At 40.4% G+C, this 22,686-nt stretch overlaps 1 protein-coding gene across 3 annotated transcripts in view; it reads left to right on the forward strand.

Moving 5' to 3' along the window:
* The window catches only part of LOC126284129 (peroxisome biogenesis factor 2), a 101,779-nt gene that overhangs the window by 51,369 nt on the left and 27,724 nt on the right, over positions 1-22,686 (forward strand). For all 3 annotated transcript variants that reach the window (XM_049982839.1, XM_049982837.1, XM_049982838.1), the window contains exons 3-4: positions 4,509-4,679; positions 14,187-14,381. In XM_049982839.1, coding sequence (XP_049838796.1) covers positions 4,509-4,679; positions 14,187-14,381 — 366 coding nt within the window. The remainder of the gene's footprint in view (positions 1-4,508; positions 4,680-14,186; positions 14,382-22,686) is intronic.

Below are 22,686 nucleotides of genomic sequence, written 5' to 3' on the forward strand. Positions count from 1 at the left end.
CACTTGTTGATGGCCCAGCATTGAAATTTGCAGCAATTTGTGGAAGGGTTGCACTTGTGTCACATTGATTGATTCTCTTCAGTCATCATTGCTCCCATTCTTGCAGGTCTTTTCCCGGCCCCAGCAATGTCAGATATTTGATGTTTTACAGGATTTCTAATATTCACGGTACACTCATACACTCGTGAAATGGTCATATGGGAAAATCACCACTTCATCGCTACCTCAGAGATGCTGTGTCCCATCGCTCATGCACCAACTATAACACCAGGTTCAAACTTGCTTGAATCTTGATAACCTGCCATTGTAGCAGCAGTAACTGATCTAATAAAGTTTTTTGGGGGTGCATTGTGCTACCACCTACTGTCAGGTACTCCATATCAGCGACCTCAGTAGTCATTAGACATCGCAAGAGAGCAGAATTGGCACTCTGCAGAACTCACAGACTTTGAACGTGGCCAGGTGATTTTTTGTCACTAGTGTTATATGTCTGTATGTGAGATTTGCGCACTCCTAAACATCCCTAGGTCCTCGGTTTCCAATGTGATAGTGAAGTGGAAACATGAAGGGACATGTACAGCACAAAAGCGTACATACCGACCTCATCTGGTAACTGACAGTTGAAGAAAGTTGTAATGTGTAATAGGCAGACATCTATCCAGACCATCACACAGGAATTTCAGACTGCATCAGAATCCATTACAAGTACTGTGACAGTTAGGCAGAAGGTGAGAAAGATTGGATTTCATGGTTGATCCGCTGCTCATAAGCCACACATCACACCGGTAAATGCCATACGACATCTCGCTTAGTGTAAGGAGTGTAAACATTGGACAATTGAACAGTGGAGAAACATTGTGTGGAGTGACGAATCACAGTACACAATGTGACGATCCGATGGCAGGGTGTCGGTATGGCGAATGCCCAGTGAATATCATCTGTCAGTGTGTGTAGTGCCAACAGTGAATTTCGGAGGCAGTGGTATGGTCATGTTTTTCATGGAGGACGTTTGCACCCCTTGTTGTTTTGTGTGGTACTATCACAGCACAGGCCTACACTGATGTTTTAAGCACCTTCTTGCTTCCCATAGTTGAAGAGCAATTCAGGGATGGCGATTGCATCTTTCAACATGATTGAGCACTTGTTCATAATGCACAGCCTATGGTGAAGTAGTTATACGACAATAACATCCCTTTAATGGACTGGCCTGCACAGAGTCCTGACCAGAATCTTATACAACCCCTTTGGGATGTTTTGGAATGCCGACTTCATGACAGGCCTCACCAACCGACATCGATAGCTCTCCTCAGTACAACGCTCTGTGAAGAATGCACTGCCATTCCACAAGAAACCTTCCAGCACTTGATTGAATGTATGCCTGTGAGTGTGGAAGCTGTCATCAAGGCTAAGGATTGGTCAACACCATATTGAATTCCAGCATTACTGATGGAGGGCACCACAGACTTGTAAGTCATTTTCAGCCAGGTGTCCGGATACTTTTGATTCATAGTGTATCTCTGTATTTGAATCCAATACTGCCCAAAACATCACACTTGTCATTTATTCGCTATGCTCCTCAACAATGAAGGTGGCCTAAATGAAGTCACCATGGGAGTTTCTAACACAGATGTAGGCACCCTATGAAGCAGGCACTAAAACAGGACTCTTCTGGAAAATTCCCACAAGAGCATACCACTCAAGTGGTCATTATAGTCTGAGATGTTCATCGTTTCTGGATAATGGCATGCATGCCACACAACACAAACAACAACATCTATTGCCAGGGATAAAGCTTTATGTATCTGTACAAGAAGTATCTGTAAATTAAGTGTTGATGATATGGTGTGTATATGAATTAAACAGCATGTAGATATTACAGAATTTTAAAGCATATATCTGATTCTAAATACAACACACTGATCTTGTCAAAAGACAGGAAATGATTTAGTCTTCTATAGTGATCCAGATTCTTCAATGCAGTATCCTCTGGGTGCCCAATAGACTGTGCAGCTGTTGTGTCAGCTTATGTAAAGTGCTGTCTTTGCGCCTGCTGCTAAGATCGGTGATTCTGACAAGTGCAGCCTTCTCCTCACTTATATTACAATGAGTAAACAAATAAGAGATGTTTGTCATGCTAAAGATAGCACATATCTATATCTTCTGTTAATAGAAGAGTTCAATGTGGCAAGTGCCTAATTGTCACCAGACTGCATTAGGCACCTAAGAGTTGGTCAAGTTATTGACATTTAACACACAGGCATTTACCACTTTTGGTTAGAGCCAAATACTGGGGCACATCATCCTCAAACTCGTGTGAACACTGGGCTTTACATGGACCACTGTGTCATGATTCAGTTTAAACTATCACCACCAAGATCAAACACTGTGATGCACAAAATATGGATGACAAGGGCTGTCACTGGCTGAATTGGATTGTAATAGCAAATACGCAGGGTGCAGAGCAGCTGATATCTCGTAAATGCTGCACATGACAGTAACATGTGAGCAGTCACACTATCTAGCAATATCTTTATGCTGTGGAATAGAGAAGACATTGTCATTAGAAATCTTATAAATGATAACAGATGGTCTGTTGATTTGGAGGAAGGGGACTAAACACTGAGATCATCCATCCCATCCGATTAGGGAAGGATGAGGAAGGATATTGACCATGTCCTTTCAAAAGCACCATCCCAGCATTTGCCTGAATTGATTTAGGGAAGTCACAGAAAACCTAAATCAGGATGGCCAGATGCAAGTTATGATAAATGTACTTGCTCATGAATGATATGATATATGAGTGTGTTGAAATGCAATGTATGATTGAGGATGGTGATGGCTTTAATGTACAGTGAATGTTTATGTCAGATAGAATGGAAACCTGGATTTAACTGATACCATTTCACTTTGAAAATCACTTGTACACCCAATTGTTGACTACTGCATCTTATCTGAAGGGTGTGTGCAATGTAGCAGTACTCTTGAACCATAAGATGGGTCTGTTAAATGTTCCGCAGGCACAAGAGTAGTTGCCCGATACCTAGTCTCACTCACGACTCTTTGGTGTAATCAACACAGCTGAATTGACATCAAGATGGAGGTGTATTACTTGGACCTCAGTCAGCCTGTTTCCCATGTACTGCAGGCAGCTGTTGAGCAGTCATGGACCGGTATAGCTTCCCACCAGTTCAGATGTACTCCTGAATTTATATCACAAGTTTCCCACACTCATTAGGAGGGGGAAAAAACTTACATGAAGAAGGGGTGCAGAGATATGTCTTCACCTGTATTCACATCATCATTTTATTTCTGCCTATACTTTGATAATGTAAACACAGTGTTCACTGAAGTAAACAATGCCATTGTTCAGTACTTCGGGGCCACTGCAAATGACACAACCTTTATGCAAGAATAATTAGTTACAACAGGTATAACACTAGGTGTGCAATAAAAACCTGAGGCTGTCAGCAAGATCTAAAAGATAAAAGAATTTATAACAATCTGTATGCTTACAATTACGTGAGAACACAATTCCTCAAATCATTGCACTACTGTGTAGACCCTGACATGTTATATGCAGACTTCTATTTCAAGTTAACACAGGTTTTTCTCTAAGCTTAATATGCAGAGCCAGTTTAAGGCTCAATGGACACAAGCTGTCACCTGGGTTGTCAAGCTGAGAAGGGTGCCAGAAGCATCACAGCTGCAAGATTTCTTTACAGGATATCTGACAATTAGTAATGACCGCTTGGGGCATCTACACTTAAGGTCAAAGAAACTGGTATAGGCATGCATATTCAAATACAGATATACATTATGCAATCAAAAGTATCCAGACACTTGGCTGAAAATGACTTACAAGTTCATGACCCTTTTACTATGTACTGAGAATAAACTGAAAGTGACCTCTATACCAAGGAGGTTTTAGAGCTCCTCATTCAGACAACTCCACTTGACGTATTTTATCATGACGATGCCTGGCCACATGTGGTAACCAATGACCAGGCGATCTTCAAAGATGGACTGGTACTACCGACTCCTTTACTTGTATGTTCATTCATTGATATGTCTGGGATGTGATTGGTTGGCAACTTGACATAGTCATCCAACAACTACTGTTGATACTTTGTCTACTTGCATGCATACCACCTGGAACAAAATCTCCAGGACTATATCCAGCCCCTCTTTGTTGCCACACTATGTTCTTTAGAAGCTCTAATTTCAGCTTGTGACTTCTTCATTAAATACTGAATTCTCAAAATCACAGATCATTACAATTTTAGATGTAATCATTTGTGTGTTGTTATGTATGTAATCTTTGATATAGGGTACATGAGCTTAAACTAACTAGTTTACACTCATGTATCTTCTTTGGTGTTGCAGTTTTGATAAAAAATTTTTGTATGTGATTAAGTTCTATATTTTGTATATCTCAGTTGAATATTTACATCACTACAGAGAGTTATTTTGGTTGAATTTGTTTTATTGACTGTATCTTCCGTTTGTAGCTATCTGTTGAGAAGAATCACACTACTTTTGGTATGCAATTATTGGGAACAAGATTTGCTGGTCAACCTAACAGACAGCGATTGGTAATGTTGGCCGTATTGACTATTGGCTCACGTTACTTCAAGCATCGCTGGCCAGATATTTCCAGGCAATGGAAATTGGGACTTCAGGTGAAAATAATGTAACTAATAATATAACTAAATTTCCTTCCATAATATCCATTGATAATTTACTGAATGACCAATAAAATTTGTTTGTGTTGTTCTGCTAACTGTGATTTTGATAGATGGAAGAAAACCAAACTGGAACAGAAAAGTAGCAGATGTATTTGTTGATTGTCTAGCATAGCAGCAAGTGAACTGAAGTCCAGGCCATAATGGCAGCATGTTCTTGTTTATGTATGAGAAGACAATGAGATTGTGACATTGTATGATCTGGCAGAGTGCTCTTGTTCTAAACACCTAGCAACAATTAAACAATGAAAAGGCAAGGATAAAGGATAGATATTGCTACTCATCATATAGAAGAAATGTTGAGTCACAGATAGGCAGAACAAAAAGATTGCTACACATTTTAGCTTTTGGCCAAGAGACCTTTGTCTGAAGTGAAAGCACACAGGCACAACTTGTGCACACATGACCGCTTCTCTGGCTGCTGTTGTTGGGGTGAGTTGTGACTGTGCTTGATGGGAACAGCAATCTGCTGTGGTTGGTGGGGGTAAGGAGGAAGCATGGGGTGGCGAGTGGGTGGGGGTGGGGGGTTGAATTGAGTGAATTTTCAATGCATTGAAAAGCTTTATAATTGATAATATAATACAGTATAATATAATATAATTGATAATATTATCATTAGTTATTAGGTGTTAGTAACACATGATGTTAGATGCACTGAGTGACATTGTTCATTGTAATGCTATCTGTCATCAGGTTTTGTGAATCAAAATCCCATGACTCATCACTGTTTTATAATAGATATTACTTCAAAAAAGGCTCGTAATAGCTTGGTAGCAACCTCGGAGGTCACTCCACTCCTAACCCCTAGCAGTGTCATGAATGACCAACGCTTGAAACACAGTGCTCTTCAGCAGTTAATATGCCTCTACCTATGGGATGCACATTACATAAAATAAGAAGTAAAGCTATAATAGTACATGTGATATCAATTGTTTACCTTTTTGTTGTGCTGACTAATAAAAGTCATTAATTTGAAGTGAAGTGTGCCATGTGTTAAGTACTTACAAAGTGGTGATACTGACTTATCATGAAACAGTTTCTGCAGCAACAAGCAGAAATGGAACAATTGCAGTACCAGTTATGACACTAGCAACAACTGGTACAACAGCAGCAGCAGCTACTCTGTCACCAGCGGGTGAGATGGCTGTGCTACAACAGTGACACAAGACACAGCTTTGAACAGGGCCAGAAGCAGAGAGACCACATTTGGCAAAACTGCAAGAGTCGCTGCAGTTGCACAGCCAGGAAACATCATGTTCAAGCATCCCGACATTCACTGCAACCCCTCACTGGTGGCGGCCAGCACCAATTCTACTTGTGCCGTGGGTGCAGCCCAGCCTGCACCCGTCTGCACCCACAAGGTCGACCAGTCTGGTTACCTGTTACCATTCCCTGGGACTGTCCCAATAATGCAGGTGAACCACACAGCATTTATAGCACCATCCCTCTGGAGCGATTTTCCCTCACTTTGGTTTTACACACTGAAAGCTATTTCGTCACCGCTGGGATACAAGACTCCACCAAATGCACATGTGGTGGCTCTACTTGACAGCTGCTATACCAGTGAGGTTAGCGACATTACCACAAACTGATGCCTCCAGGAAGTATGAGTACTAAAAGCTGAGCTCATTCAGTGGCTTCCCTCTCTAACAAGCAATGCTTAAGATAATTGTTGCACAGGGAGGAAATTGGTGATAGGAACCATCACAGTTCCTGTGACACCTTCCCACCTTCGACATACCAGATGTTCTGGACCCACTCCTACAATCCCTGTGGATGTCTCAGTTGCCAGAGAAACATTACACTCTATTCCTGGTAATGCAAGAAGAGAACTTGGGTCAGATGGCAGAGTCACAGGCACAGTAACTGAGGCCACCACTCTGCAGATGTTGACTATAATGCCCACCAGAGACAGACTGGATGACGTCATCTCGTGGCTTGATGAGTTGATTCAGCAAGTCACAGCCTGTGGCTTATACAAATGATGGAACTCCATGCCATCACATGGATGATTTAGTGGGCACTCCTTGCACTTGCTTGACTGGAACTGGTGTTTTTAATGTCATTTTGGCAACAGGACATGTAGGTGCAGATCGTTGTGTTTTCATGCTCATGCTCTCACGCTCAGCAGGTAAGTCTGCGAGCAGCACTGGCCTGGACAACTTCTGCAACATTTTCTGGAAACAGACAGGATGTCTTAGGCGCAGTCTCTTGTGGATACCAGACTGGATGTAAGTGTGCTTCCAAAGTGCTCATTGTGTCAGACATGACTGCATGCAAATGATTACTTAGCCACTGTAAATGGTTTGCCCACAGCTACATATTTACACTTTTCAGTTTGAACATTGGTTTATGAAGTTCAGTCAAGTTTAGTTTTATAGTCACAGGCACAACTGTCACTGTAATCAGGCTGGATGTCCTGTCGTTCAGTGACTTTATTCTGGATGTAAGGAACAGCTCCAGTTTGGGCTGGGTTAAGTCACTGGATGTTGCATGCCAGCACTGTGTGTGCAGCGACTTGTTGGTACACTTCCTCAATATGCCACCGCCTCTGGTGCTTCTACCAAATAAGTTTCTATCAGTGATGTGACCTACTGGAGTGTTGTAATTGCCTCACCACTCAAAAGCGCAACACCTCAGGACCATTCTCAATCCTCCTGTTTCCTCAGGGCCCAAGTGGCTGACCCATGATAAACCGGGCATAGCAGAAACAGAACTTGACTAAATTATCTGAGCAGGCATGGCACAGCTATCAGAAAGCAACTGGGCCTCTCTTCTTCACTTGGTACCAGAGACATTGGATGGCTGGTGACCCTATGGTGATTGTAGAGGACTCAACACCCAGACAATTGCCATCAGGTACCCTTTGTGCCACATCAGAGATTTTGCTTGTGCCAGTTGGCATGACAAACATTAGATCTGGTGAAAGGTCCTGGCAACACAGGACATCCATAAAACTGTCATGACCATGCACTTTTCACGTTTGAATCCTCATACATCTCATATACCTTGCAGAATGTATCACAAGCTTTCCAGTATTTTTGATAAAGTTTTGTGGGAATTGGACTTCTGCTTGGCATACATCAATGAAATGTTGGTGAGAACACGAAAGAATGTACCCATAGTTTTGCAAAGGATTGATGACTACAGAATCCTTATAAATTAGGCTAAATGTGCCATGGGTGCTGACATTCATTGGATTTCAGCTTTCTGGAACCTGTGTGTATCTGCCAGTGGAGAGCATTACTACTCTTACAGCTTAGTCTACCTTGTAACTGTGTGCAAAGTGTGTTGCTGCTTGGAGATTATAAAACTTTTACCCTGACCTGATGAAGCCTAGCCATCATTCCGTGCCATTCTCGCAACGTGCAAAATGAGTGTGGTTCCACACCTGTACTTGGACTGATGAACTCCAGGCAGCATTTGGGACCTGCCAGACAAGCCTCAAGCAAACTACACTCCTTGTGCACCTGTTCACTGACACCCCACTAGCAATTTTCTCAGAACTTCATCATGTGCTTTCAGTGCCATGCTACAACAGAATGTCAATGGGCACTGGCAGCCTCTAGCTTTCTTAGCCAAGAAGAGTACAGAGAAGCAGTTCTCTTGGCCACCATTTTACACAGAAGTTTTAGCAGCCTATGAAGGAGTTAGATACTTCATATGTACGATGGGAGGACATCCCTTCACTATATGTGCAAACCATCGACCACTGACTTTATTTTTGCAGCCTCAAAATGACTATCCTCAGTGAAAATCAACAACCCATATTTTATTTGGCAATTTACAACAGACACTCACCACCTTAGTGGTCCAAAATATATCACCGCGAATACCTTGTCTACAGTGGAAAGCATTTCTACAACTGTGAATTTTGGCAGCATGAAATGATGACAAGAAGTTAAAGGACCTGCTGAAAAGCAAAGACTGGCCTGCAGTTACATCACATGCTACTGCCAGGCACTGCAGGGTTGATATACTGCAACAAATCAGCATTCCAACAGTGGCCATTTGTACCTGCTCTTCTACAATGAAAGGTTTTTAATTCTCTACATGCACTCAACTGTCCTGGAATGGTAGCTACGAGGGTGCTAGTATCCCTGCCAAAAGCACAAAATAACATGGCACTGTGAGCTCTGCACAGAAGTTTTGGCATCCTGGAGGCACAATTTTTACACATTCACCTGGATTTGGGGATTTGGGAGGATCACTCCAAGCTGTGTGTGTAACAACTGGTACTGTCTCATGGCAATTGACAGGTACACCAGGTATTCCCAATGGAAACACAAACTGCCAAGAACCTGAGGCGCACCTTCACCAGTGGTACATTCCACATTTTGGCTGTCCCCAACAAGTGCCTTCTGACCAGAGAAGCAGTGGGAGGCAGATATCTTTTGTACAATGGCATGATTATATAGGATGTGCCTGGCATGGACTTACCCAAATCACACAGTTACAAATGGCATTTTGGAGCACTTACACAGTTTCTTGAAGGAAGCTATAGTATGGCACATGATAGATTTGTGGACCAGTGCGCTTCTGATAGTACTGTTATGATTTTACAGTGCATTAAAAGAAGTACTACATGTCACCCCAGCAGAGAGTGTGTATGGCAATCCTCTGTGTCTACCAGGGAAGTTTTTCAAACAACAACCTGGCTTTGTGTGCTCCAATGAAGATTTTCTCACAGAACTCTGGAAGGAAATGGAGACCAGGAGACCAAGTGAAACAACACTGCACAGAAAACAGGCTGCCTTCATTTTTAAAGATCTGCAGTGATGGAGTACTTTTTCCTCTAATGCAGCCCACTGTGCAGAGAATTGCCCAAGGCCCATATGCAGTAATGGAATGCAATAATAGGACACTCACTCTCTGTTTTAAAGGAATAGTCACAGTCAGTTGACTGGTGCAAGCCAGCCTACATAAGTACAGAAGATGCCGTCAAAATGTAGGTCACCACTGGGCACAGAACACAGGCCATGCTGCAGGTGCAAGAACTGCAGTGTCATCCACGGCAGTGCCACTTGCCTGGAAATCAATCAGCCACCATCCACTCATATGTAGTAGTCACTTTGTAACACCAGCCGACCCATTATCATCCAGTCACAACAGAAATGCAGTATGGAAGGAAAGTGCGATTCTGTTTCGACCCAGAAGACATTCACAGTTCAATTCCGCAAAAATATTTTTTTCTCTTCCTTGTGGGAGTGTGGCTTAGTGACCTCAACTCCCAGGTTATTCCACATCATTTTTTCATTAACATTTTAGAGACTGGCCACTTAGAAGAACATTGGGCCTACGAAACCGGCCACTTATGCCGTTATTTAAAGAATAACTGTAACTTACATAGATGTAGCTTCAAGAGCAATGAATTTAAAAAAAAAAAAAAAAAAAACAAAAAAAAAAAACAAGCTTCACGATTTATTTTTCATATTGACTTTAGTTCTTTGATAGATTACAAATTTTAAGATAGTGATGGCAGAAAGTATAATTATCCCCCCAAGGAAAAAGTTTGACATGAGTTATTGAGCAATTTCTTCCTCCTGAGTTTCCAAAATTTTTTGTTCATGGAACAAGTGTGGCTTATTTGTAGCAGAATTGCAGCAAACTCTGAAACCTAAAGAGTACATGTCAAAATTATGTCAGAGCAATCATATTGGCTCAGCCATTCATGACAGCAGGTGTTATGTTTGCTAATGTTTCTTTCTAAATAATTCCAGAAATTGACAACATAAGGCAGTACCAGTCAAGGGACAGATAGCAAGACGTCTGTAATTTGTTCTCATATGAAATGAGTCCAGTTTTTGAGTGATCATTGGGAGGCACTGAGAAAACCGCAGCCCAACCTATACTTGAGCACAGTCTTTTTAACACAAAGTTGTGGCACAAGCTATGCTCAGGATTGGTCTCCAGAGTAGTAACTACCAACAAAAACTTTGGGGCAACCAATATATGAAAGTCAACAATACATGACACATTTGCAAATGAACAACAAATCTCAAGTCAGTTCAGTCAAAACTGAATATTCATTTTAATTTATAAGTCATTTGAAGTAGCTTTTATTTTGGACTGCTTTTGATTAGCTACTGATAAGATGCAGTATAAGCACTAAAATTTGCAATGAGCTTTAGTAAATTATTACTGCATCTAGTTTCATGAACTGATTAAATTTAAATTAACAGCCAAGTGCAATTAAATTCCTCTCAGTTGCAATAATATTCTCTCTTTCACTTATCATTCACTTGGAAGGGATGATGAAAAGGTAGGATCTTGCTGATGGTTAGCAAATAGTGATAATCTGTAGAACTCAAGTTAATTAAACCATTATAAACACTGCAGTGTTCAAAATGTCGCGTCTGTGCTGGCAGGCCTTCTACATAACTAAGCAGCTAAATGGCGTGATCTTACTTTGAGGTGAGTTTCAGGTGGTATGACATTGTGCTTATGGTTAGTAATTAATGACAATAGGCTCTTCATCAACAATGAGGGACTTTTAGTAAATTGAAACTATATGATTCCAGAGATCTTTTCAAGTCTCAAAAATGTATGGTATATATGGGAAGAGAAGTGACAAATGAAAATTTTCAGTCTGCATATGTACATCATAGATGTTTGAGACTTGAAAAGGTCTCTGTAGCCACATAGTTTCATTTATTTAAAGCACCTGTGTGTAGGTGTCAGGCAGGATTGCAGTTTCTTTTGATGCTGAAGTGCTATTCTAGTGCAGCCGGAGAGCCTCTACAGTGCTGTTCAATTATAGGGCAAATACCAAATAGATTGAGATGTGAATGGGAATTTACACTGAGGAGGGAGGCATGCTAGGTTAGTCCATGCAGTTGTGTGAAGCCAATGTGCCAGAGTGACATAACAGTTAGTGCTTATACCTAGTGAGTGGGAGACCAAGGTTTAAATCCCAGCTTTGATACAAATTTTCATTAATCTCTTCAGTCTGTATATATACAACTTTTAATATATATACAACTTTTAATAATTTTGGCCACGCCAGACTCTTTCTCTCATTCTTCAGTTACCAATTCTTGCATTTTTAGCACTGTGACCAGCTACGTGCACAGTCATCCATTTGCAGTGTTTTGCCATACCTAAAACACCATTTTGACAATACACACTTCAGTGTGCACTTGAGTGTCGCCATGATGGATGCATATTTCACCACTGATAACTTGCAGCTAGAAACTCAAACCCTTCCAAGCCCCTTCCCCTTCTTTCTCTTACTGCCTCTATTATTACCATACTTGAACCATATATTTTTGAAATTTATACAAATAAAATATCCTTGACTTTGCCAGTCTGTCCACCACAAAGTTTCACAATATTATTTTCCAGTGGTTTTTCATAAACATATTATGGTTTTTTAAATAGTGAACACTGACAAAATTAACGAGGTAGATACATAACTAAGAAGTTACATAAAATTACAGAATTGTGTTCTAGTGTTATAAGCTTTCCAAGGATTTTGCCTGTAAGGCAATAGGCAGGTATGTGCTGTTACTGTTGGTCATTGTATTGAGAGGATAATACCAACATAATATTTTTGATTGTCTGGGTGGCATACCTGGATTTCAGAAAAAATCTTTAGTCTTACGGACACATGCTATGTTTGTCAGTTGTTGGGCAATATCAGTGTTACTGATTACATAATGAAAAAAAAGGACAACTTCTACATAGTGATCACTGATCCACTAGAAATTCCAATGACATAATAAGGCTCTCCGGAAGTATTAAGGAAAGTGGATTCTTCTTCTTTTCTCCATAGTTATGTATGAATTTTCACAACGGTGAATTATTGTGTTTTGTTTTTTTGTCGGAAACATTTCTGTACAGTAAAATTCAAAAGGAGAAGTGGAGGACCAAATTCCTTCCTAGAATGGGTTTGCAGTAGCACTTTGTCTTGTTTTGTTATGGAAAAAATGGATGATTTTTTTTTTTAACAGGAGTAGGCAACCTGCATTTTGTGTGGGACTTGCACTTCTGAAAAAAATGAATGTGGTAGGGAGTTTGGCTCTTCCATTGACAGAAATAGAATTAAGTTGTTAAGTTGTTTAACAGAATCAACACTACATTGATTATAAGTTTTCCTAGAGGCACTAAGCTGTTAGAATATAGGAGAGCCTATGCAGACTTTGACGAAATGGCCAGAACCCAGTAGCAAGTTGAAAAACTGAGTCAGTCCATGGGCCTTGTTACTGACTGTTGAAGGCAGTTATTTGAGTTGCAAGTGCAATTCTGAATATTGTTTACTGATTTGAATTTATTACATATAATAACACTAAAAATATGTTCAAATGGGATATCTATCCAGGTTTGCCATGGTTTTGAGGAAGAGGGGAAAAACTGACCAAAGTTGATAGACTTCAGGGTAAAATAACTTTGCAAAAACTTAAGATAATAGGGCCATGCACAAACAATGATTGCCAGTAGACCATAAAAGTGTTTTCAGAACAGAGAGAGGTTTGAGTGAGACGCTTTGGGCTGAGTGGTGGTTGTGAGTGATAGGTGTTTGTACTTGGCTAAAGCTCTGACTGGACCTGGATGGTAGATGTGCTGGGATTGGGAGATGAAGTAAGGAAACCATGCTACCTTCCTTTCTCCTCCCATAACCCTCCTAGATTGTATTCCGTGGCCTGCCCCTTGAAGGAAACTTGTGTTTCTAAAAACTGGTAATACTAATATCCATTTATATGTGATTTTGTGTTTTGCTGTGAGTTGTTGCACATGAAGTTGAGTTCTGGCCAGCACATGTATTATCACTTTCTGAAGTTAACAGTTTTCTGAATGGAATTTTATTTGTACAAAAAAGTGTCTTATGACAAAAAAGGGGTCTTTTTCAGGAAGCACGGAAGAGGTGTAGAATTTAAGCAGAAGGTAAGTAAAGAAAGACATTGGTAGTAGGCTTCACTCGTCAACATTTTGAGTAGGCAGATAGATGAGGTAGATCTACTTATATATATGATTGCATTTCTAGATGCAAATTGCATGATCTGAAAGGATGAAGTGAATCACTTCTCTGTTCATTTATTCCATATTTGCAATAAGAATCCAGCCATTCATAGTGGCTCAAGTGTAACTGCCATGTAACACTGTGTTGCAGTGCACAAACACAGGGGATGGAAAATGGAAAAGTGTACTATTGTATTGCAAATTATTCATAAATAGGTGAAGCTAGTTTGATGGAGATTTGAGCAACCACTAGCATTATTTTAAATGAAACCTCCTGGTGGATTAAAACTGTGTGCTTGTCCATCAAACAGTTTTAATCTGCCAGGAAGTTTCAAATCAGATCACACTCTGCTACAAATTGAAAATTTATTCTGGATAATTTCGAATGTTTACTGGCTATTTAACATGCTGTTATACAGTTGTTTGTTTACTTATAATGTTAGTGCTTACAGATTATTAACTGATGCATTTTCATACTATTTGTAGGCTCAACGAGCAGTAGACTGGATAGAGACAACAGTGTTGATTCTGCAATTCTTAAACTTACTGCTTTTCCTACACCAAGGTCGCTATCCGACACTCACTTCACGCCTGCTGGGCCTTCATGTTGAACCTGTTAGGGTGACTCGCAGGGTTGGATACTCTTTCATGGTCCGTGAGCTGCTGTGGCATTCTTTTAGTGTAAGTGCTCTTTGTTTCTTCTTTGGCATTTATTTTATCAAACAGCATCTTTGATTAATCATGCAGCAGTAAATATAAGCAAAACAAAAGAGTATTAATGATAACTTTTAGAGATATATTGTACAAGGTCTCTATTTTAGAAACATATATTGAAACTGACCAGTGACTATTTATTTGTGATTTGTTAGGAATATATGATTATTGCTTCCAGACTGTGAAATATATGCCATTTGTGCTTTGTAAAGAACACAATCATATTATGTTTTATGTAAGGGTGTGAATAAACAGGTTACCTAAGAAAATGTATGCGTTAAAGCCAAACACGGTCCTATCATAAAGAATACAAAATTTGCTAAGGATGGATTGCAAAGTATGCCAAATTTATGCAAAATAGTGCAATGTTCTCAGGTGGCATGACTTTTGAAAAGTGATATACTTTAACATTCGTGTTCAACTTTCAGATAGAAGTAAAGCTTGGTTGTTTACTAATAGCCACTTCATAGAGATGGGTAAAACTGAGTGTCGTGCGGTGATTAAACAGATGTATTTAAAAAATTGCATTGTGTCTGAGACACAATCAGAGTTGAGGGAAGTTTTAAAGCACAAATGAAGATTTTTGTTTTTGTTGTACTGTATAAACTAATTTGAATTTTATCAAATGAAATGTACAGATTTGGTGTATTCCAGATACATTACTGAGGTTTTTGTGATGAAATGGGAGATAACATTTCATGGTGTTATGATAAAACACCATTGCTCTAAGGTTTAAGATGCAGTTAAAATGTTGGGCATTTCATATGAACTTATCAGTCTGCACTCGTGCAGAATAGTGGACTGGATATGCAGTTGAATTAAGCGCACAATAAAAGATAAAACATAGTACGCTGTTTTCAGTGGTGAGATGTCAGAAGTAAAAATCATATCAAGTGCAGTACTAGAGATAAAGTGAATTGGTCTTATGTTGGGAACAAATTTTTTAGATTGTAAATGTGATTTTTTTATGAGTCCCATTTGTATCAGTGTACTTTTTTCAACATTCTCCAGTGATTAGCCTTCCTGCCCCAAGTATGGGTACCCTTCATTTGACTTGAAATGTTTTTAGGCATAAATTTCTTTAGATACTGGGATAGGTGGAAGTCATATGGTACTCAGATATTCCGAATAGGAATCTTTATTTTAAGTCTTATAACCAAAGCAATATTGTAGGCAGGTGCACTGAACTGAAACAAGTCAGTTCTTTTTTGTTTTACACTTGTGGCCTTGTATCGTGTATTTTTTCATCCATTTGGCCAGAAAAGTTGTGTATCATTTGCTAGTTGTTTTAGTCTTTTCAGGGCAATCAAGAAGAAAAAACCATTTTTCTATCAAAAAATGGTGCCCATTTTCATTTCAAACATGAGGTGATGGATCCATGACCCATCTAAATTAACAAAATGGCTCAGAAAATGAGTAAAACGTTATATTAAATTATTCAAACAAATTAATTCTTTTTCTTTTTGCATTTACTGTTTGGTCAATATTCAACAGCTGTGCCACCTACCTTCTTGTTATGTAAAATGTGATGTTCTCTTGCTTCTACCATGCCTGTATTATCAGCTGTTTCATATTCACCATCATCATCATCAGCCATCATTTAAGACTGATTATGCCTTTCAGCGTTCAGTCTGGAGCATAGTCCCCTTTATAAAATTCCTCCATGATCTCCTATTCCGTGCTAACATTGGTGCCTCTTCTGATGTTAAGCCTATTACTTCAAAATCATTCTTAACCGAATCCAGGTACCTTCTCCTTGGTCTGCCCCGACTCCTCCTACCCTCTACTGCTGAACCCATGAGTCTCTTGGGTAACCTTGCTTCTCCCACGCGTGTAACATGACCCCATCATCTAAGCCTGTTCATCCTGACTGCTACATCTATAGAGTTCATTCCCAGTTTTTCTTTGATTTCCTCATTGTGGACACCCTCCTGCCATTGTTCCCATCTACTAGTACCTGCAATCATCCTAGCTACTTTCATATCCGTAACCTCAACCTTATTGATAAGGTACCCTGAATCCACTCAGCTTTCGCTCCCATACAACAGAGTTGGTCGAAAGATTGAACAGTGCACAGATAACTTAGTCTTGGTACTGACTTCCTTCTTGCAGAAGAGAGTAGATTGTAGCTGAGCACTCACTGCATTAGCTTTGCTACACCTAGCTTCCAATTCATTCACTATGTTGCCATTCTGTGAGAATATGCATCCTAAGTACTTGACACCGTCCACCTGTTCTAACTTTGTTCCTCCTATTTGGCAATCAATCTGTTTATATCTCTTCCCCACTGACATTACTTTCGTTTTGGAGATGCTAATCTTCATACCATAGTCCTTACATTTCTGATCTAGCTCTGAAATATTGCTTTGCAAACTTTCAATCGAATATGCCACCACAACTAAGTCATCCGCATATGCAAGACTGCTTATTTTGTGTTCACACATCTTAATCTCACCCAGCCAGTCTATTGTTTTCAACATATGATCCATATATAATATGAACAACAGTGGAGACAGGTTGCAGCCTTGTCTTACCCCTGAAACTACTCTGAACCATGAACTCAATTTACCGTCAACTCTAACTGCTGCCTGACTCTCCATGTAAAGACCTTTAATTGCTTGCAAAAGTTTGCCTCCTATTCCATAATCTCGTAGAACAGACAATAACTTCCTCCTAGGAACCCGGTCATATGCCTTTTCGAGATCTATAAAGCATAGTTACAATTCCCTGTTCCATTCATAACACTTCTCCATTATTTGCTGTAAGCTAAAGATCTGGTCCTGACAACCTCTAAGAGGCCTAAACCCACACTGTTTTTCATCCAATTGGTCCTCAACTAATACTCACACTTTCCTTTCAACAATACCTGAGAAGATTTTACCCACAACGCTGATTAAAGAGATACCTCTGTAGTTGCTACAATCTTTTCTGTTTCCATGTTTAAAGATTGGTGTGATTACTGCTTTTGTCCAGTCTGATGGAACCTGTCCTGTATCCCAGGCCATTTCAATTATCCTGTGTAGCCATTTAAGACCTGACATTTCATTGTACTTGATGAGTTCCGACTTAATTTCATCCACCCCAGCTGCTTTATTGCACTGCAATCTATTGACCATTTTCACCACTTCCTCAAATGTGATCCTATTTCCATCCTCATTCCTATCCCATTGTACATCGAAATCTGAAACATTACTGATCGTATTTTCACCTACATTTAGCAACTCTTCAAAATATTCCCTCCATCTGCCCAAGGAATCCACAGGATTCACAAGCAGTTTTCCTGACCTGTCCAAAATACTTGTCATTTCCTTCTTACCTCCCTTTTGAAGACTGCTAATTACACTCCAGAATGGTTTTCCAGCAGCTCGACCCAAAGTCTCCAACTTGTTTCCAAAGTCTTCCCAAGATTTCTTCTTGGATGCTGCAATTATCTGTTTGGCTTTGTTTCTTTCTTCAACATAACTTTCTCTGTCTACCTGAGTTCTAGTATGTAGCCATTTTTGATACGCCTTCTTTTTCCTTTTACAGGCTGCCTTGACTGTGTCATTCCACCATGCTGTTTGCTTCATCCTACCTTTACACACTACTGTTCCAAGACATTCTTTAGCCACTTCTAGTACTGTGTCCCTGCACCTTGTCCATTCCTTTTCCAATGACTGTAACTGTCTACATTCAACTAACTGGTACCTTTCTGAGATCATTGTTATGTACTTGTGCCTGATTTCCTTATCCTGAAGTTTCTCCATTCTTATCCTTCTACATATGGACCTGACCTCCTGCACTTTTGGCCTCACAATACCAATTTCACTGCAGATTAAATAATGATCACTGTCATCAAAGAAACCCCTGAATACACGTGTGTCCCTCACAGCCTTCCTGAATTCCTGTTCTGTTATTATATAGTCAATGACAGATCTGGTTCCCCTGCCTTCCCAAGTATACCGGTGAATGTTCTTAGTTTAAAAAAGGAGTTTGTGATTACTAAGCCCATACTGGCACAGAAATCCAAGAGTTGCTTCCTGTTCCTGTTGGCCTCCATGTTGTTGTTGTGGTCTTCAGTCCTGAGACTGGTTTGATGCAGCTCTCCATGCTACTCTATCCTGTGCAGGCCTCTTCATCTCCCAGTACCCACTGCAACCTACATCCTTCTGAATCTGCGTAGTGTAGTCATCTCTTGGTCTCCCTCTACGATTTTTACCCTCCACGCTGCCCTCCAATACTAAATTGGTGATCCCTTGATGCCTCAGAACATGTCCTACCAACCGATCCCTTCTTCTGGTCAAGTTGTGCCACAAACTTCTCTTTTCCCCAATCCTATTCAATACTTCCTCATTAGTTATGTGATCTACCCATCTAATCTTCAGCATTCTTCTGGAGCACCACATTTCGAAAGCTTCTGTTCTCTTCTTGTCCAAACTATTTATCGTCCATGTTTCACTTCCATACATGGCTACACTCCATACAAATACTTTCAGAAATGCCTTCCTGACACTTAAATCTATACTCGATATTAACAAATTTCTCTTCTTCAGAAACGCTTTCCTTGCCATTGCCAGTCTACATTTTATATCCTATCTACTTCAACCATCATCAGTTATTTTGCTCCCCAAATAGCAAAACTCCTTTACTACTTTAAGTGTCTCATTTCCTAATCTAATACCCTCAACATCACACGACTTAATTCGACTACATTCCAATATCCTCGTTTTGCTTTTGTTGATGTTCATCTTATATCCTCCTTTCAAGACACTCTCCATTCCGTTCAACTGCTCTTCCAAGTCCTTTGCTGTCTCTGACAGAATTACAATGTCATCGGCGAACCTCACAGTTTTTATTTCTTCTCCATGGATTTTAATACCTACTCCGAACTTTTCTTTTGTTTCCTTCACTGCTTGCTCAATATACAGATTGAATAACATCGGGGAGAGGCTACAACCCTGTCTCACTCCCTTCCCAACCACTGCTTTCCTTTCATGTCCCTCAACTCTTATAACTGCCATCTGGTTTCTGTACAAATTGTAAATAGCCTTTCGCTCCCTGTATTTTACCCCTGCCACTTTCAGAATTTGAAAGAGAGTATTCCAGTCAAAATTGTCAAAAGCTTTCTCCAAGCCTACAAATGCTAGAAACTTGGTTTGCCCTTCCTTAATCTATCTTCTAGGATAAATCATAGGGTCAGTATTGTCTCACGTGTTCCTACATTTCTACGGAATCCAAACTGATCTTCCCCGAGGTCAGATTCTACTAGTTTCTCCATTTGTCTGTAAAGAATTCGTGTTAGTATTTTGCAGCTGTGACTTATTAAACTGATAGTTCGGTAATTTTCACATCTGTCAACACCTGCTTTCTTTGGGATTGGAATTATTATATTATTCTTGAAGTCTAAGGGTATTTCACCTGTCTCATACATCTTGCTCACCAGATGGTAGAGTTTTGTCAGGACTGGCTCTCCCAAGGCCGTCAGTTGTTCCAATGGAATGTTGTCTACTCCTGGGGCCTCATTTCGACTCAGGTCTTTCAGTGCTCTGTCAAACTCTTCACGCAGTATTGTATCTCCCATTTCATCTTCACCTACATCCTCTTCCATTTCCATAATATTGTCCTCAAGTACATCGCTCTTGTATAGACCCTCTATATACTCCTTCCACCTTTCTGCTTTCCCTTCTTTGCTTAGTACTGGGTTTCCATCTGAGCTCTTGATGTTCATACAAGTGGTCCTCTTTTCTCCAAAGGTCTCTTTAATTTTCCTGCAGGCAGTATCTATCTTACCCCTAGCGAGATAAGCATCTACGTCCTTACATTTGTCCTCTAGCCATACCTGCTCAGCCATTTTCACTTCCTGTCGATCTCATTTTTGAGACGTTTGTATTCCTTTTTCCCTGCTTCATTTACTGCATTTTTATATTTTCTCCTTTCATCAATTAAATTCAATATTTCTTCTGTTACCCAAGGATTTCTACTAGCCCTTGTCTTTTTACCTACTTGATCCTCTGCTGCCTTCACTACTTCATCCCTCAAAGTTACCCATTCTTCTTCTACTGTATTTCTTTCCCCCATTGCTGTCAATTGTTCCCTTATGCTCTCCCTGAAACTCTGTACAACCTCTGGTTCTTTCAGTTTATCCAGGTCCCATCTCCTTAAATTTCCACCTTTTTGCAGTTTCTTCAGTTTTAATATACAGTTCATAACCAATAGATTGTGGTCAGGGTCCACATCTGCCCCTGGAAATGTCTTACAATTTAAAACCTGGTTCCTAAATCTGTGTCTTACCATTATATAATCTATCTGAAACCTGTCAGTATCTCCAGGCTTCTTCCATGTATACAGCCTTCTTTTATGATTCTTGAACCAAGTGTTAGCTATGATTAAGTTGTGCTCTGTGCAAAATTCTACCAGGCGGCTTCCTCTTTCATTTCTTAGCCCCAATCCATATTCACCTACTACGTTTCCTTCTCTCCCTTTTCCTACACTCAAATTCCAGTCACCCATGACTATTAAATTCTCGTCTCCCTTCACTATCTGAATAATTTCTTTGATTTGTTCATACATTTCATCAATTTCTTCATCATCTGCAGAGCTAGTTGGCATATAAACTTGTACTACTGTAGTAGGTGTGGGCTTCGTATCTATCTTGGCCACAATAATGCGTTCACTATGCTGTTTGTGGTAGCTTACCCGCATTCCTATTTTCCTATTCGTTATTGAACCTACTCCTGCATTACCCCTATTTGATTTTGTGTTTATAACCCTGTAGTCACTTGACCAGAAGTCTTGTTCCTCCTGCCACCGAACTTCACTAATTCCCACTATATCTAGCTTTAACCTATCCATTTCCCTTTTTAAATTTTCTAACCTGCCTGCGTGATTAAGGGATCTGACATTCCACGCTCCGATCCGTAGAATGCCAGTTTTCTTTCTCCTGATAACGACGTCCTCTTGAGTAGTCCCCGCCCGGAGATCCGAATGGGGGACTATTTTACCTCCGGAATATTTTACCCAAGAGGACGCCATCATCATTTAATCATACAGTAAAGCTGCATGTCCTCGGGAAAAATTACAGCTGTAGTTTCCCCTTGCTTTCAGCCGTTTGCAGTACCAGCACAGCAAGGCCGTTTTGGTTAATGTTGCAAGGCCAGATCAGTCAATCATCCAGACTGTTGCCCCTGCAACTACTGAAAAGGCTGCTGCCCCTCTTCAGGAACCACACGTTTGTCTGGCCTCTCAACAGATACCCCTCCGTTGTGGTTGAACCTACGGTACGGCTATCTGTATCGCTGAGGCACGCAAGCCTCCCCACCAACGGCAAGGTCCATGGTTCATGGGGGGAGGCCATATCCTCTCCAAATTTACCCATAACCTTTTCATACCCTCCTGTCCGATTTCCTATCCTGGCATTAAAATCACCCATGAGCAGCACACTGTCCTTGCCCTTTACTCTAACAACTACATCACTGAGTGCATCATAAAAACTATCCATCTTATCTTGATCTGTCCCTTCACAATGCGAATATACTGACACAATCCTAATTTTCTTGCTTGACACTGTCAAATCTATCCACATCAGTCGTTCGTTTACATACCTTATTGCAACTACGCTTGGTTCCATTTCTTTCCTGATGTAAAGCCCTACACCCCATTGTGCTATTCCTGCTTTGACTCCTGACAGGTAGACCTTGTATTCTCCCACTTCCTCTTCTTTCTCACCCCTTACCCGAATGTCACTAACAGCTAAAACATCCAGCCCCATCTTACTTGCAGCCTCTGCCAGCTCTACCTTCTTTCCAGAGTAACCCCCATTGATATTAATAGCTCCCCATCTCATTACCATTTGTTTGCTGAGTCTTATCTTAGGAGTCCCTGGTTTGTCAGTTAGAAGTGGGACTCCGTCACCTCCAAAGGTCCGAGGCATTTTGCTCTGATTGTTGTCAGCATCATATTTAAAGTACCAGGGAAGCAGGTTGCTAGCCCTACTTGCCCCATTCCCATTGAGTTTTACCCCTAACTGTTGAGGGACTAACTGGTGGATTTGGTAGTCTTTGCCGTATGAGCACAAAGGTGACCACAACTCAGAATATGTCTGAGATGCCCAGCCTTATTCAAAAGTAACTGGTATCCCGACTGTCGGGACCACTTACTTGGCCACACATACGTTGCCCGTGGTGCATGAACTAGGACATGACTACAGGAATCCACACCATGAACCACGTTTCTTATTCATTTAGTCATAAATCACTCAGTAGAAAATTCTGTCCTTTTATGAAGCTTCCGTCTG

This window comes from Schistocerca gregaria, chromosome 8 (assembly GCF_023897955.1).
Source record: "Schistocerca gregaria isolate iqSchGreg1 chromosome 8, iqSchGreg1.2, whole genome shotgun sequence".
NCBI lineage: Eukaryota > Metazoa > Arthropoda > Insecta > Orthoptera > Acrididae > Schistocerca > Schistocerca gregaria.